Consider the following 16,932-nt stretch of genomic DNA (forward strand, 5'->3'; position numbering starts at 1 on the left):
TCACTGTAAACATCAATGGACTCAATGCTCCAATCAAAAGACATAGGGTAACAGAATGGATAAAACAAGATCCATCCATTTGCAGTTTACAAGAGACCCACTTTAGACCTAAAGACACCTTCAGATTGAAGATAAGGGGATGGAGAAGCATCTATCATGCTAATAGTCAACAAAAGAAAACCGGAGCAGCCATACTTATATCAGACAATCTAGACGTTAAAATAAAGACTGTATCAAGAGATGCAGAAGGGCATTTTATCATAATTAAGGGGTCTATCCACCAAGAAGACCTAACAATTGTAAACATTTATGTGCCAAATGTGGGAGTACCCAAATATATAAATCAATCACAAACATAAAGAAACTCATCAATAGTAATACCATAAAAGTAGGAGACTTCAACACCCCACTCACAGCAATGGACAGATCATCTAATCAAAAAATCAACAAGGAGGGGTGCCTGGGTGGCTCAGTCGGTTGAGCGTCTGACTTTGGCTCAGGTCATGATCTCGCAGTCCGTGAGTTCGAGCCCTGCGTCGGGCTCTGTGCTGACAGCTCAGAGCCTGGAGCCTGTTTCAGATTCTGTGTCTCCCTCTCTGACCCTCCCCCATTCATGCTCTGTCTCTCTCTGTCTCAAAAATAAATAAACGTTAAAAAAAAATTAAAAAAAAAAATCAACAAGGAAACAATTTCTTTGAATGACACACTGGACCAGATGGACTTAACAGATATATTCAGAACATTTCATCCTAAAGCAGCAGAATATACATTCTTCTCCTGTGCACATGGAACATTCTCCAGAATAGAACATATACTAGAACACAAATCAGCCCTAAGTAAGTACAAAAAGATCAAGATCATACCATGCATATTTTCAGACCACAACGCTATGAAACTCGAAATCAACCACAAGAAAAAATTTGGAAAGGTAACAAATACTTGGAGTCTGAAGAACATGCTACTAAAGAATGAATGGGCTAACCAAAGCAGTTAAAGAGGAAATTAAAAAGTACATGGAAGTCAATGAAAATGATAACATTACAACCCAAAACCTCTGGTACGCAGCAAAGGCGGTCATAAGAGGAAAGTATATAGCAATCCAGGCCTTCCTAAAGACAGAAGAAAGATCTCAAATTCACAACCTAACCTTATGCCTTAAGGAGCTGGAAAAAGAACAGTGAATAAAACCCCAAACCAGTAGAAGACAGGAAATAAACATTAGAGCAGAAATTAATGTCATCGAAACCAAAAAACCAGTAGAACAGATCAATGAAACCAGAAGCTGGTTCTTGGAAAGAATTAATAAAATTGATAAACCACTAGCCAGTTTGTTCAAAAACAAAAAGGAAAGGACCCAAATAAAATCAAGAATGGAAGAGGAGAGATCACAACCAACACAGCAGAAATAAAAACAATAATAAGAGAATATTATGAGCAATTATATGCCAATAAAATGGGAAATCTGGAAGAAATGGACAAATGCCTAGAAACATATACACTACCAAAACTGAAACAGGAAGAAATCGCAAATTTGAACAGACCCATAACCAGTAAGGAAATCGAATCAGTAATCAAAAATCTGCCAAAAAACAAGAGTCCAGGGCCAGATGGTTTTCCAGGGGAATTCTACCAAACATTTAAGGAAGAGTTAACACCTACTCTCTTGAAGGCGTTCCAAAAAATAGAAATGGAAGGAAAACTTCCAAGCTCTTTCTATGAAGCCAGCATTACCTTGATTCCAAAAGCAGACAGAGACCCCACTAAAAAGGAGAACTACAGACCAATTTCCCTGCTGAACATGGATGCAGAAATCCTCAACAAGATATTAGCCAACCAGATCCAACACTACATTAAAAAAATTATCCACCACGAGCAAGTGGGATATACCTGGGATGCAGGGCTGGTTCAATATCTGCAAAACAATTAACGTGATTCATCACATCAATAAAGGACAAGAACCACATGATCCTCTCAATAGATGCAAGGAAGCATTTGACAAAATACAGCATCCTTTCTTGATAAGGACCCTTAAGAAAGTAGGGATAGAAGGAGCATACCTCAAGATCATAAAAGCCATATATGAAAGACCCAAACGCTAATATCATCCTCAATGGGGAAAGAGGGAGAGCTTTCCCGCTAAGGTCAAGAACAAGACAGGGATGTCCACTCTCGCCACTGTTATCCAACATAGTATTGGAAGTCTTAGCCTCTGCAATCACACAACACAAAGAAATAAAAGGCGTCCAAATCGGCTAGGAGGAGGTCAAACTTTGACTCTTGCAGATGACATGATACTCTATACGGGAAACCCTAAAGATTCCACTGAAAAACTGCTAGAACTGATTTGTTAATTCAGCAAAGTTGCAGGATATAAAATTAATGCACAGAAATAGGTTGCATTCCTATATACCAACAGTGAAGCGACAGAGAAATCAAGAAATCGATCCCATGTACAGTTACACCAAAAACCATAAAATACCTAGGAATAAATCTAACCAAAGAGGTGCAAAATCTATGCACTGAAAACTATAGAAAGCTTATGAAAGAAACTGAAGAAGACACACACACACAAAAAAAAATGGAGATTCCATGCTCCTGGATAAGAAGAGATTCCATGCTCCTGGATAAGAAGAACAAGTGTTGTTAAAATGTCGATACTACCCAAAGCAATCTACATATTCAGTGCAATCCCTATCAAAATAACACCAGCATTCTTCACAGAGCTAGAACAAACGATCCTAAAATTTGTATGGAACCAGAAAAGACCCCGAATAGCCAAAGCAATCTTGAAAAAGGAAACCAAAGCAGGAGGCATCACAATCCCGGACTTCAGGCTGTACTACAAAGCTGTAATCAAGACAGTATGGTACCGGCACAAGAACAGACACTCAGATCAATGGAACAGAATAGAGAATCCAGAAATGGACCCACAAACGTATGGCCAACTAATCTTTGACAAAGCAGGAAAGAATAGCCAATGGAATAAAGACAGTCTCTTCAGCAAGAGGTGCTGGGAAAACTGGACAGCGACATGCAGAAGAATGAACCTGGACCACTTTCTTACACCATACACAAAAATAAACTCAAAATGGACGAAAGACCTCAATGGAAGACAGGAAGCCATCAAAATCCTCGAGGAGAAAGCAGGCAAAAACCTCTTTGATCTTGCCCGCAGCAACTTCTTACTCAACACGTCTCCGGAAGCAAGGGAAACAAAAGCAAAAATGAACTACTGGGATCTCATCAAAATAAAATGCTTCTTTCTGCACAGCAAAGGAAACAATCAGCAAAACCAAAAGGCAACTGACAGAATGGGAGAAGATATTTGCAAATGGCCTATCAGATAAAGGGTTAGTATCCAAAATCTACAAAGAACTTATCAAAGTCAACACCCAAAAAACAAATAATCCAGTGAAGAAATGAGCAAAAGATCTGAATAGACACTTCTCCAAAGAAGACATCCAGATGGCCAACCAACACATGAAAAAATGCTCAACATCACTCATCATCAGGGAAATACAAATCAAAACCACAATGAGATACCACCTCACACCTGTCAGAATGGCTAAGATCAACAACTCAGGCAACAACAGATGTTGGCGAGGATGCGGACAAAGAGGATCTCTTTTGCATTGTTGGTGGCAGTGCAAGCTGGTGCAGCCACTCTGGAAAACAGTATGGAGGTTCCTCAGAAAACTAAAAATAGAACTCCCCTAGGACCCAGCAATTGCACTACTAGGCATTTATCCAAGGGATACAGGTGTGCTGTTTCAGAAGGACACATGCACCCCCATGTTTATAGCAGCACTATCCACAATAGCCAAAATATGGAAAGAGCCCAAATGTCCCTTGATGGATGAATGGACAAAGAAAATGTGTTATATATATACAATGGATTATTACTCAGCAATCAAAAAGAATGAAATCTTGCCATTTGCAACTATTTGGTTGGAACTCCAGGGTATTATGCTAAGTGAAATTAGTCAGAGAAAGACAAAAATTATATGACTTTACTCATATGAGGACTTTAAGAGACAAAACAGATGAACATAAGGGAAGGGAAACAAAAATAATATAAAAATATGGAGGGGGACAAAACAGAAGAGACTCATAAATATGGAGAACAAACTGAAGGCTACTGGAGGAGTTGTGGGAAGAGGGGTGGGCTAAATGCATAAGGGTCACTAAGGAATCTACTCCTGAAATCATTGGTGCACTATATGTAACTAATGTGGATGTAAATTAAAAAAAAAAAAAAAAAGAAAAAGAAGAAGATGTGATAATACCCAACCATAAAAAGAACAAAATCTTGCCATTTGCAACAACGTGGATGGATCTAGAAAGTATAATGCTAAGTGAAATAAGTCAGCCAGAGGGAGACATACAGTATACACTCATATGTGGAATTTAAGAAACAAAACGAACAAAGGAGAAGAAAAAGAGACCAACCAAAAACTAGAGTTTTCTTTTTTGTTTTTGTTTTGTTTTGTTTTTTGAGAGAGACAGAGTGTGAGCAGGGGAAGGGAAGACAGGCAGACACAGAATCTGAAGCAGGCTTCAGGCTCTGAGCTGTCAGCACAGAGCCAGATGCAGGGATCGAACTCAGGAACTGTGAGATCATGACCTGAGTTGAAGTCAGACACTCAACCGAGCCACCCAGTCACCCTCAATAACTAGACTCTTAACTGTAGAGAACCAACAGATTTTTACCAGAGGGAAGGTGAGGGGGATGGGTGAAATAGATGAAGGGGATTAATAGTACACTTACCTTGATGAGCACTATGTAATATATGGAGTTGTTGAATCACTGTATTGTACACCTGAAACTATTATAATACTGTATATTAACTACACTGAATTAATATTTTAAATTTATATTTAAAAATTATTTAATAAATGAAATTAACAATCCTTTAGTTTTCGTAAAGAAAAGATATATGCACTCCTATGTTTATTGCAATATTTAAAAGATTTTTTAAGTTTATTTATTTTGAGAGAGAGAGAGTGAGCAAGCAGGGAAGGGGCAGAGAGAGAGGATCCCAAGCAGGCTCCATGGTGCCAGCACAAAGCCCAGCACAGGGTTTGTTCCCATAAACCATGAGATCATGACCTGAGCCAAAACCAAGAGTCACATGCTTAATCAACTCAGCCACCCAGGTGCCCCTATTACATCATTATTTACAATAGCTAAGACGTAGAAGCAACCCAAATGTCTACTGATACATGAATGGATAAGGAAGATGTAGTGTATGTACACAATGAAAATTACTCTGCAGTTAAAGAGAGTAAAGTCGTGCCATTTGTGACAACATAAATGGACCTAAAGGGTATTATGCTAAGTGAAATGAGTTAGAGAAAGACAAACACCAAATGATTTTTACTTGTAATTGGAACCTAAAAAAATAGAACAAATAGTTATGGACTCATAAATTCGGAGAACAAATTGGTGGTTGCTGGGGTTGGGAGGGGATAAGCAAAGAAGGTGAAAGGGATTAAGAATACAGACTTAGATTTATAAGTAAGTCATGGGGATGGAATCTACAGCATAGGGAATATAAGTCAATAACATTTTAATAATTTCTGTGGTGACAGATGGTGACAGAAAGGATAGTCTGTTCAATAAATGATTCTTGGAAACCTGGATATTCGTATGCAGAAGAATAAAACTGGAGTCCTAACATACACCATGCACAAACACAACTCAAAATGGAATAATACTTAAGTGTAATAGCTGAAACCCTAAAACTCCTAGAAGAAAACATAAGGGGTAAGATTCTTCACGTATATGTTGGAAGTGGTTTCTTGGATTTGACACCAAAAGCAAAGGCAGCACAAGTCAAAATAAATATATGTGACTACATCAGAATAAAAAGCTGCATAGTAAAAGAAACCATCAACAATATGAAAAGGTAACTTATGGAGTAGGAGAAAGTATTTGCAAACCACACATCCAATATTGGCTTAATAAAACTATTTAAGGAAGTCATACAATTCAATAGCTGAAAAAGAATAACCCAATTTTAAAAATGGGCAAAGGACCCAAATAGACATTTTTCCAAAGAAGACATGCAAATGGCTGAGAGGTACATGAAAAGGTGCTTAACATCACTCATCAGAAAAATGCAAATATATACCACAGTGAGAGATCATCTCACATATGTTGAGATTCAAAAAGATAAGAGATGACAAATGCTGGCAAGGATGTGGATAAAAGGGAAGCCTTGTATACTGTTGGTGTGAATGTAAATTGCTACAACCACAGTGGAAAATAGTATGGATATTCTTCAAGAAATTAAAAATAAAACTACCATATCATCCAGAAGTGCCACTTGCTGCATATATATTCAAAAGAAATGGTGTTGTCATCTTGAGATATCTGTACTTACGTATATCGCAGTATTATTTACAAGTATGAAAATGACCTAAGTGTCTGTCAGTGGGTAAATGGATAAAGAAGTGAATAGTCCACTCTATCTATATATCTGTATGTCTGTATATAGATATATATATGTAGATATATTCCTCTCTCTATATATACCTATATAGATAGAGTAGAATATTATTGAGCCCTAAAAAAGAAGCAAATGCTGCTACTTGTGCAACATGGATGAACCTGGAGGGCATAATACTAAGTGAAATGAGCCAGACAGAGAACTGCATTGTAGCACTTACATGTGTAATATGGAGGGGGGCGAGGGGGAAGGTCAAACACATAGAAGCAGAGAGTAGAATGGTCCTTTCCAGGGACTGCAGGTAGTGGTAGGGGAAAGAGAGCTGCTGGTAAAAGGGTACAAACTTTCAGTTATAAGATGAGTAAGGTCTGTGGATCTCCTGTATAATGTGATGACCATGTTTGATAATACTGTATAGTGTCATTGAGATTTGCTAAGATAGTAGAAATTAAGTGTTCTCCCCACACAGACACAAAATAGTAACTCTGTATTGTGGGGGGTGTGCTAATTAACTTAAGGGTGGGAATTCTTTCAAAAGGTGTACATATATCAGATCATATTGTATACTTTAAATACATAATATTTGTCAAATATACTGAAAGCTAAAAAAACCAAAATCCCTCAGTATTTAGGATTAAACTTTTTAGTTTGGATTTCATTTTATTCTTAATCGTAAAAATTATGAGGTGTTTTATAAAGTAATGGAAAAATCAACTTTGATTCTTTTTTAAAATCTGAGAACACATAGAGGTACCTGGGTGGCTCAGTCATTTGAGCATCTGACTCTTGATTTCAGCCCAAGTCATGATCCTGGGATCGTGGGATTGAGCCCCATGTTGGGCTCTATGCTGAGCATGGAGCCTGCTTAAGATTCTTTCTCTCTGCCCCTTTTCCCTACTCATGTGCTCACGCTCTCTCTCTCTCTCTCTCTCTCTCTCTCTCTCAAAATTAAAAACAGGGGGGTGCATGGGTGGCTCAGTTGTTTGAGTGTTCAACTTCAGCTCAGATCATGATCTTACACTTCATGGGTTTGAGCCTGGTCTTGGGCTCTGTGCTTACAGCTCGGAGCCTAGAGCCTGCTTCAGATTCTGTGTCTGCCTCTCCCCCCGAATTGTGCTCTGCCTCTCTTAAAAATAAATAAATAAACATTAGAGGGGAAAAATAAATAGAAACCGGGTATTTAAAAAAAATAAAATAAAAATAAAAAATAAAATAATTAAAAAAATAAAAACATGTAGATACCTTCAGGTAAAAATTTAGGGTCTCAGTTTTTAAGATAGTTTATAAAAGGTAAAGCTAATTGGGGTGCCTGCCTGGCTCAGTCTGAAGAACATGTGATTCTTGATCTTAGGGTCACGAGTTCGAGCCTCAGCTTGGGTGTAGAGATTACTTAATTATAAATTTTTTATTTTATTGTTTTGTTTTAAGTAAGATCTATATGCAACATGGAACTTAAACTCACAACATTGAGGTCAAGAATTGCATGCTCCACCAACTGAGCCAGCCAGGCACCCCAGAGATTATTTAAATAAATAAAAACTTTAAAAAAAAACAAAAAAAGGAGGGGTGCCTGGGTGGCTTAGTCGGTTAAGTGTTGGACTGTTGATTTTGGCTCAGGTCATGATCTCATGGTTCATGAGATTGAGCCCCACATTGGACTCTACACTGACAAAACAAAACCTGCTTGGGATTCTCCCTCCCCTCTCTTTTTGCCTCTCCCCTCTCGTGGTCTCTCTCTCTCAAAATAAATAAATAAACTTAAAAAAAAAGAAAACTTTAAAAAAAAGGAAAAGCCGATTTAATTTGATATAATTGTTACATGGACTGTAATGTAAGTCTGGTATATTCCAATAGTGAAACATAATTTACACTTTTTTAAAAGAAAATGAAAGCAGAATTATTTTTTTCCCACAGTATGGTTTAGGTCTTTTATTTCTCTATTTATTTTTAAGTAGTCTCAACACCCACTGTGGGGCTGGAATTCACAGCCCCAAGATCAAGAGTCCCATGCTCTACCAGCTGAACAGCTAAGCACCCGTGGTTTAGATCTTTTAACACTTGTGTGTTTTGTTTTGTTTTGTTTTGTTTTGTTTTGTTTTGTTTTGTTTTGTTTTGTTTTGTTTTAAGAGTGAGGGAAAGTGGAGGAGGGGCAGAGAGAGAGAGGGAGAGAGAGAAACACAAGCAGTCTCCGCACTGTCAGCGAGGAGCCTGATTTGGGTCTAAATCTCTCAACCGTGAGATCATGACCTGAGCCGAAATCAAGAGTCAGGGACTTAACTGCCTGAACCACACAGGACCCCACGAAATACATTTGAATTGTAGAGACATTGTAAGATGCTTCACATTTTGATGAGATGGTCTTATGTAACAGATGTTTTTAATGCTCTTAAATTTAAATAATTCATTATGTGATTTTGTATGATTTAGCCTTATATCTCATAAAATGATGTACAGCCAGTTACACTTTCATCCCTTGCTGATTCCAGAGAAATGTATTTTGTATCTATTATGTAGAAATAATAAATTAAGCAGACAAAGACTCAATATATGTTTAATAGTTTGAGAACATAATAGGTGAAATTGAAATACAATTTTGACAGCAGTTTTTATTTTTAACATTTTTCAGACTTTGTTAGATACCTATCTATGTTTTTATAGTACAAATAAGTAAGATGCCAGTGGAGCTGTTTTGATCTGCCCAAATCTTCTTTTTAGATTTGATCCAGACCGGTTTGATGACGAATCAGTAATGAAAACTTTCTCCTTGCTTGGATTCTCAGGCACACAGGAATGCCCAGAGTTGAGGTGGGTGATAGAGAAAGGAAAGTAAAAGGAAAGATGCTAAATTTTATACTTAGAATTTTGATGATTACTGCTGAGGAGAATAAGCAACCTATATAATTATGTATAATTATATAAAAATGTAATTGTTCATCTTTAGTAATTGGTTGACTTTCTTCCTGTCTAGGTTTGCATATATGGTGACCACAGTACTTCTGAGTGTATTGGTGAGAAGGCTGCACCTACTTTCTGTGGAGGGACAAGTTATTGAAACTAAGTATGAACTGGTAACATCATCCAAGGAAGAAGCTTGGATCACTGTCTCAAAGAGATATTAAAATTTTATACATTCAGCTTTCTGGAGGAAAATGATGGTTTAGAAAAATCTGTATTAAATCCTTTTATAAACTAAGTAATACTATGGAATATAAATACATACTAGTACTTCATTATGTAAATTTGGATTTTTGTATATCAGATTTTCTTAATTCATGATATACATTGATTCTTATTATATCAATATAATGATAATTTTAATGGGAAGCTCTCTGCTTTTTTGTTTTATCACTTTCTTTTATTTAAATTTTTTTTTTCAACGTTTATTTATTTTGGGGACAGAGAGACAGAGCATGAACGGGGGAGGGGCAGAGAGAGAGAGGGAGACACAGAATCGGAAACAGGCTCCAGGCTCTGAGCCAGCAGCCCAGAGCCCGACGCGGGGCTCGAACTCCCGGACCGCGAGATCGTGACCTGGCTGAAGTCGGACGCTTAACCGACTGCGCCACCCAGGCGCCCCTGTTTTATCACTTTCTATGCCATTATCTTCATATTATTTTTCTTTGATCTCTAATGCTCTTTTTTTAAATCTCTAATATTCTTGAAGAGAGACATTATTTTTGCACACTTTGGCAAGTCATGTTTTCTAAATATTTATAAAAGGGAAACATAATCCTAACTTCTTTTCATACTTCCAGTAAATCATTTTAATGGGGGAAAATAAGAACTTCCCATTATGTTATTTCTTGGGTTAAGATTTTTATTTTCTGAGTATAAATTAGTTTGTGTTTAGTCGTTATTAGTAGGTTTGAGTAACCTACCTTGTATTTGCTTATTTTTATACCTCCCCAGACAATACTGTTCATTTCATGACTTATACAAGGATCATCATTTTGAGCAGTTCTAAATCATTTGGAAACTACTACCATTGTTTTTGAATGTGTTTTTGAAGTGCCTCTCCTAAGGGACAAACTAAGATTGAGGCTTGTCTTTTCTTTTGTTTGGCTGGAAGTGTTACTGGCACTATATTTCTTCACCAATTCTCATTTGTGGAAACAACTGAATTCTACTTTGTTGTTATTATGTCATGTACTAAATATAATGAACTTCAATGATTAGGAAATGAGAGAGCACTAACCAAAAAAACAAAACCAAATTAAAAAAAAAAAACAAAACATGGATGAAAATAATTTGTAAAACATCTGATAGGGATAATATCCATATGATATATAAATAGCTCTTACAGATTGGTGAGAAAACATAATAGAAAAATGATCAAAAGACATGAATAAACTATTCTTAGAGGAGGAAATAGCTATTAAAATTTTAGAAAAAAGGGTTAGTCTCACTAGTAAGTAAAGGAATTTGGGGGCTATTTTAAAAACACTTTAAGTATCTTTCAAAATTTTACTTATTTACACTGATAAGTTTTATATTTAATACTGTTTTATTGATAGCATTATAGTTTTGTCCACCTTTTCTGGTTACATTGTTCTTGAGAATTCTTTTAAGACAACAACTGAAGGAAATATGGCAAGTGCAGATAGAGAGGAAAGGAAGAAAAATGATAACTATTTGCAAATGGGTTTATTTTTGACACTGCTGAATTCCACTTGTAATTTTAGTTTCAAGATTGTACCCTAGTTATTGAGTTATTTTATGCTGTGTTTATGGTCAGATTGCCAACATTTTAGAACTAGCTAGGAGTGGTTAAGATAGAATTTAAGTAATTAGATGCAGCTTTTATTTCTGCCAAAAATATCTAATTTATGGAATAATTTAAATTCTAAAACTTTAAGTGAAATGTATTCTTAGTTTCCAGCATCATGTTGTTTCCAAAAAGGCACACTGTTAAGTTCCCACCTATCATTTTCTATGGTTTTGTGTGTATCCATATTTTCCTTTGTTATCCCAGTACCTTGATTGGTTTGGAAACTGGCAGTGGAAAGTTAGACTAGGCAATTGATATGTAAACCAAGTGGCAGTAAAATCAGTTTGAGGTAAGTTGTATTTTAAAGCAAGTGAGACCTGATCAGCAATCATCAAGGCAAAAACAGAGTAGTTGAGCCAAAGGGTCAAGGAATTGGTATATTGCCAATATACAAGCCAATGTATAATTACTACTGGTTTGAATCAATGAAAATAAAAGAATCAGCTGAATAAGCACATTTTTATCCATGGTTATATGGCTAACTTAAAACATTACAAATAAATTATCTTCTAGAGGATTTTTTTTAAATAAAAATATTGTTAATTATGTATGAAATAAGTTATCCATTCACTGTTCTTACTTGACCCTTTGTATTTATCAAAGACTGAAATTATAGTAGCCTCAGTGTTACTCATGGCTAGTAGCATGACACTAAGCAGGACTCAAATTTTGTAGCTTTTTGGATTTTTTAAAAGTATTTATTACCTGATTTTGATCTGCATTCTTTTTTTTTTTTAATTTTGTTTTTTAACGTTTACTTATTTTTGAGACAAAGAGAGACAGAGCATGAACGGGGGAAGGGCAGAGAGAGAGGGAGACACAGAATCGGAAACAGGCTCCAGGCTCTGAGCCATCAGCCCAGAGCCCGACGTGGGGCTCGAACTCAAAGACCGTGAGATCGTGACCTGAGCTGAAGTCGGACGCTTAACCGACTGAGCCACCCAGGTGCCCCTCTTCTGCATTCTTTTCAAATGTTGATAAGTTTATTGTTAAAAACACCAGCACAACACACATTTTTTATGGAAAGAAAGGATTCTTCCACACTTTGTGCTAATAAAATTCAAGACAGAATTAATTCTGTGCATGGGAAAAATGAAAAACTCACATACTGTTATATCTGGCCCACAAATGTGCAGTCCCATTTTTTTTATATAAGTAGATTCTATCTTATTTATAGACCCTATGTAAAAATGTGTTTGTCTTCTTAAAATATTACATATTTTAAAAACAAAATGTTCTATTTTTGTTATGAAAATTATATAAGTTTACTGTAGAAAAATCTTGGAAATACAGAAACAAAAATAACAAACTTAGTCACCTATATAGTCCCACTACTTGAAGTAAGCCAGTATTAAGCTTCTGAGGTAGATGCTTCTGTTCTTTTGTATCCACATATACTTTTTATAGACTTGTTATACATAATGTTCTCTTCATGTAATATATTATGAACCAATAATGTTTTCTACAGCTGGAACATTCATATTCTTCTCACTCAGAATGTAAGCACAGATTTTTGTCATTCTTTTTCCCCCCTCTTTCCCTTTGCAGGTATTGTTATTCTTTTCAGCTTTAAAAATGGCTTTACTTCCTCATCCATTTATCAAAACAGTAATTTATAGATTTGTACATCTGAGCTGCTAAAGTCATAGAAGTCTAGGTGTTACAAGGAGCATTTAAGAAATGAAATTACTCTTTTATCCAAAGAAAAATACAATTAAGTTCAGGTCAATGTGGCATTTCAACTGTTTGGGGGTTTTTTTTGTTTGTTTGTTTGTTTTGTTTTTTTTCAATGTTTATTCATTTCTGAGAGAGAGAGTGCCAGCAGGGGAGGGTCAGAGAGGGAGACACAGAATCCAAAGCAGGCTCCAGGCTCTAGGCTCTGAGCTATCAGCACAGAGCCCAACGTGGGGCTCGAACCCACAAACTATGAGATTATGACCTGAGCCAAAGTTGGACCCTTAGCCAGCTGAGCCTCCAGGTGTTCTGGCATTTCAGCTTTTAAGAGGAAATCTTAAGAATCTTTGTTGTTTTGGAGTCAGACAAACAGACTAAGATTCTTCCCTTGAAGCCATTGTAATTTTTTCCTCAGATCCATGAAAAGTGCTGTTGACCTATAAAATGTACTTTTTCCATATGTGGTTATGTTGACAGATTGAAAACTGCTTAAACACAATTCTACCGTGTGTAACTGAGGACATGACCAATAAACATCAGAGAGTAAGTTTAGTAGCTTTGAAAGAAAACTATTATTCTTTCTTTGAAAGAAAACTATTTTCAGGGGCAGGTTTGTATAATATCAACAAATTGATATGAGCAACCTTATTTTTCTTCTTGGCCAGTCCTATGCCTGTTTCCTATGTTACTAAGACCAATGATTAAGGTAGAAGGTGAGGATGGAGGGAAGTGGGGTATAATAACAAAGCAGTTACTGTTACACGGAAGTCAGAGGAAATCGCACAGCTAAAAAGGCTTTATACAGTGTTGCTTTGAGGCACATGAGTGACCCCCCACTGATAAAAGGAGTGAGAGTGAAACTCACAGCAAGAGTTAAGCTGAAAGTAGAAGAGGGGAGTGGAGGGAGCGTTTGTTATAAACTAAATACTTTATACACTTATTTAGTCCTTTAGAGCATGACAGTAGTGACAAACTAAAATAGTTTTTCATTCCTGCTAGAAGAAATACTATAAATGAATACTGGCATATACTTGCAAAGAAATATAAAAAGATCTAAATTTCAAATTATCTTCATATCTTCAGGGGGGGTTCATTGGTATAATTTGTTACTCAAGAGGGGATCAAGCAATAGTTTCAAATGATGTAGTGTTCATAATAGCTAAAGAAAATGACTAAAAAGAGTATTGTAACAGCAGTATTAAAAGATATCCTAAAGAAAACTAATGCTGCCAACTCAACCATCATCTGTATAACTGTCTAATTTTTTTTCCTATTTCCACATACACATATTTGTAAACATTTCAATCATAATATAGTTTGCTTTTCACTTAATATATTTTAAACATTTTCCTTTGTTACTTTTATAAGGGTGTTGGGGAATAGATTTTGGGGGGTGGGATGGAAAATAGACTTAAAATCTGTAAATCAAATACTAAATTTATTTTGATGACACAGAGCGAATGGATACTTGTAAAATTGGAGTTGGGAGCCATTTTGTAAAACATCCAGGCAATAAACAAAAGGGCAGGAAATGACATTCTTCTTCCAGTTCTACTCCCTGTTTAGTCGGTTTATAGTTTGGTGGCTTTCTAGAGACTGGGAATGGATCTTGTTATAGCATGTGATAAAATGTCATGAACAAATAAGATCCTGTCTGGTAATTAAAAAAAAAAAAACCCCACAAATGCATTTTTATCTAAAATACTTGCAAATTCTTGTTTTACTTTTTTAACACATGATAGGAGCAAATAAAACTGTTACATTACCACCGTAACTATGTTATAAAGTTGTAAAGTGTCTGTCTCCAAAAAGGTCAATCAATAAATATATTTTTTTTTTCAAATTTTTTTTTTCAACGTTTATTTATTTTTGGGACAGAGAGAGACAGAGCATGAACGGGGGAGGGGCAGAGAGAGAGGGAGACACAGAATCGGAAACAGGCTCCAGGCTCCGAGCCATCAGCCCAGAGCCCGACGCGGGGCTCGAACTCACGGACCGCGAGATCGTGACCTGGCTGAAGTCGGACGCTTAACCGACTGCGCCACCCAGGCGCCCCAATAAATATTTTTAAATAAATGAATGAAATCCTCATTGAGGTTTTCTGTGTATGTAAAGTAAAGGTGATTACCTAATAGTTGAAAAAGATTTCCAGGTAGCCAAACTACCTCTAATGCTAATAGTACTTTGTGATATGCTAAGTGTATCCCATTACTAGAAATATTTAAGAAGATGTTTTATGGAAATCTTTCAGTGATTAGTGATATTAGGTATGAACATAGACTTATCAGTGATACTAGGTATGAACACAGACTCATGATAGACTGTAGTTACACAAAACATCAATGAAAATAGTTGGTAAGCAAGTAGTCCTTTCTTTATATCATATCACCAGATCATCATTAAATCTGGAAATGTTTAAGGACCACAGTTGTTTTAATTAGTGAGAGCATTATTTCCCTAAGTATGTTCCATGGACTGCTATCCTGTGAAATACTCTGAGGAAAAGGTTATTTGATCATACTCTCAGATTCTATATACCATAATCTTTCTCAGATATTTATAATATGTATTAATATATCAGAAGTGCTGAGAGGTTCAACTGTAAAGGAGCCTATTTAAACTTGATAATTTTGAATGTTCCTAATGTGTTTTGATGAAGGTTCCCCTTTTTTTCAGTTACATCTTTTATTATAAAAACCACTGTTGGATAATATTCAATAATATAAATATTAAACATTGTTTTTATACCATTAAAAAAAAAACACACTGTTTCATGGAATGAGTCTTCTATAGAACAGAACCCATTTTGTCCAACATGACCTAGAGACAAATAGTCTCAAGGGATATCTGTCTTGTCTGGTTCCTTAAACTCTGCATGGTCCAGAGCTTCTCTAGACTAGGAACAACCATAGTCTTAGAACCAAACCACCTGAATTCCAAATTCTCTCACTCCTTATCTCTAGCTCTTTTCTCTGTGAGAGCACAACACCTTATAGCTCTACTGAGTCTTCCTTATACTCCTGTCCTGACTTATATACCTATCCAAAGAGATGGGACTTATTTACCCTGGCAACATTTTTTTTTAATTTATTTTTTAAAATTTACATCCAAGTTAGTTAGCATATAGTGCAACAATGATTTCAGGAGTAAATTCCTTAATGCCCCTTACCCATTTAGCCCACCCCCCCCCCATAACCCCTCTAGTAACCAGCCCTCTGTTCTCCATATTTAAGAATCTCTTATGTTTTGTCCCCCTCCTTGTTTTTATATTATTTTAGCTTCCCTTTTGTTCATGTTTTGTATCTTAAAGTCCTCATATGACTGAAGTCATATTATATTTGTCTTTCCCTAACTGACTAATTTCGCTTAGCATAATACCCTCTAGTTCCATCTACGTAGTTGCAAGTGGCAAGATTTCATTCTCTTTGATTGCCCAGTAATCCTCCTTTGTATATATATACCACATCTTTTTTTTTTTTAATTTAACAATAGGTCAGTTTATTAATTGGTGGCATATCGACATAATGGCACACAACAGGAAAGGCAGTGTAATATACTAGAGGATGGGCTTTCTTTTTTTTTTTTAATTTTTTAAATTTATATCCAAATTAGTTAGCATATAGTGCAACAATGATTTCAGGAGTAGGTTCCTTAATGCTCCTTACCTGTTTAGCCCATCCCCCCTCACACAACCCCTCTAGTAACCCTCTGTTTGCTCTCCATATTTAAGAGTCTTATGTTTTTGTCCCCTCCCTGTTTTTATATAGTTTTTGCTTCCCTTCCCTTATGTTCATCTGTTTTGTCTCTTAAAGTCCTCATATGAGTGAAGTCATATTTGTCTTTGACTAATTTCACTTAGCATAATACCCTCTAGTTCCATCCACATAGTTGCAAATGGCAAAATTTCATTCTTTTTGATTGCCGAGTAATACTCCATTGTATATATATGCCACATCTTCTGTATCCATTCATCCGTCGATGGACATTTGGGCTCTTTCCATACTTTGGCTATTGTGGATAGTGCTGCTATCAATATGG

General features: G+C 36.1%; 1 protein-coding gene across 5 annotated transcripts in view; it reads left to right on the forward strand.

The window, feature by feature from the left end:
* Positions 1-14,985, forward strand: part of CYP20A1 (cytochrome P450 family 20 subfamily A member 1) — a 78,277-nt gene extending 63,292 nt beyond the window's left edge. For 4 of the 5 annotated variants that reach the window (XM_025934479.2, XM_086719345.1, XM_086719346.1 and 1 more), the window contains 2 exons: positions 9,168-9,257; positions 9,421-14,726. In XM_025934479.2, coding sequence (XP_025790264.1) covers positions 9,168-9,257; positions 9,421-9,571 — 241 coding nt within the window. In that variant the 3' untranslated portion in view covers positions 9,572-14,726. Of the gene's footprint in view, positions 1-9,167; positions 9,258-9,420; positions 14,727-14,943 lie in introns of those variants that run through there. The other variant, XR_015255453.1, reaches the window with a different exon arrangement.
* Positions 14,986-16,932: the final 1,947 nt, after the last annotated feature.

The sequence above is a fragment of the Puma concolor genome, chromosome C1 (genome assembly GCF_028749965.1).
Source record: "Puma concolor isolate L17-30 chromosome C1, mPumCon1.1.hap2, whole genome shotgun sequence".
In the NCBI taxonomy this organism is placed as follows: domain Eukaryota; kingdom Metazoa; phylum Chordata; class Mammalia; order Carnivora; family Felidae; genus Puma; species Puma concolor.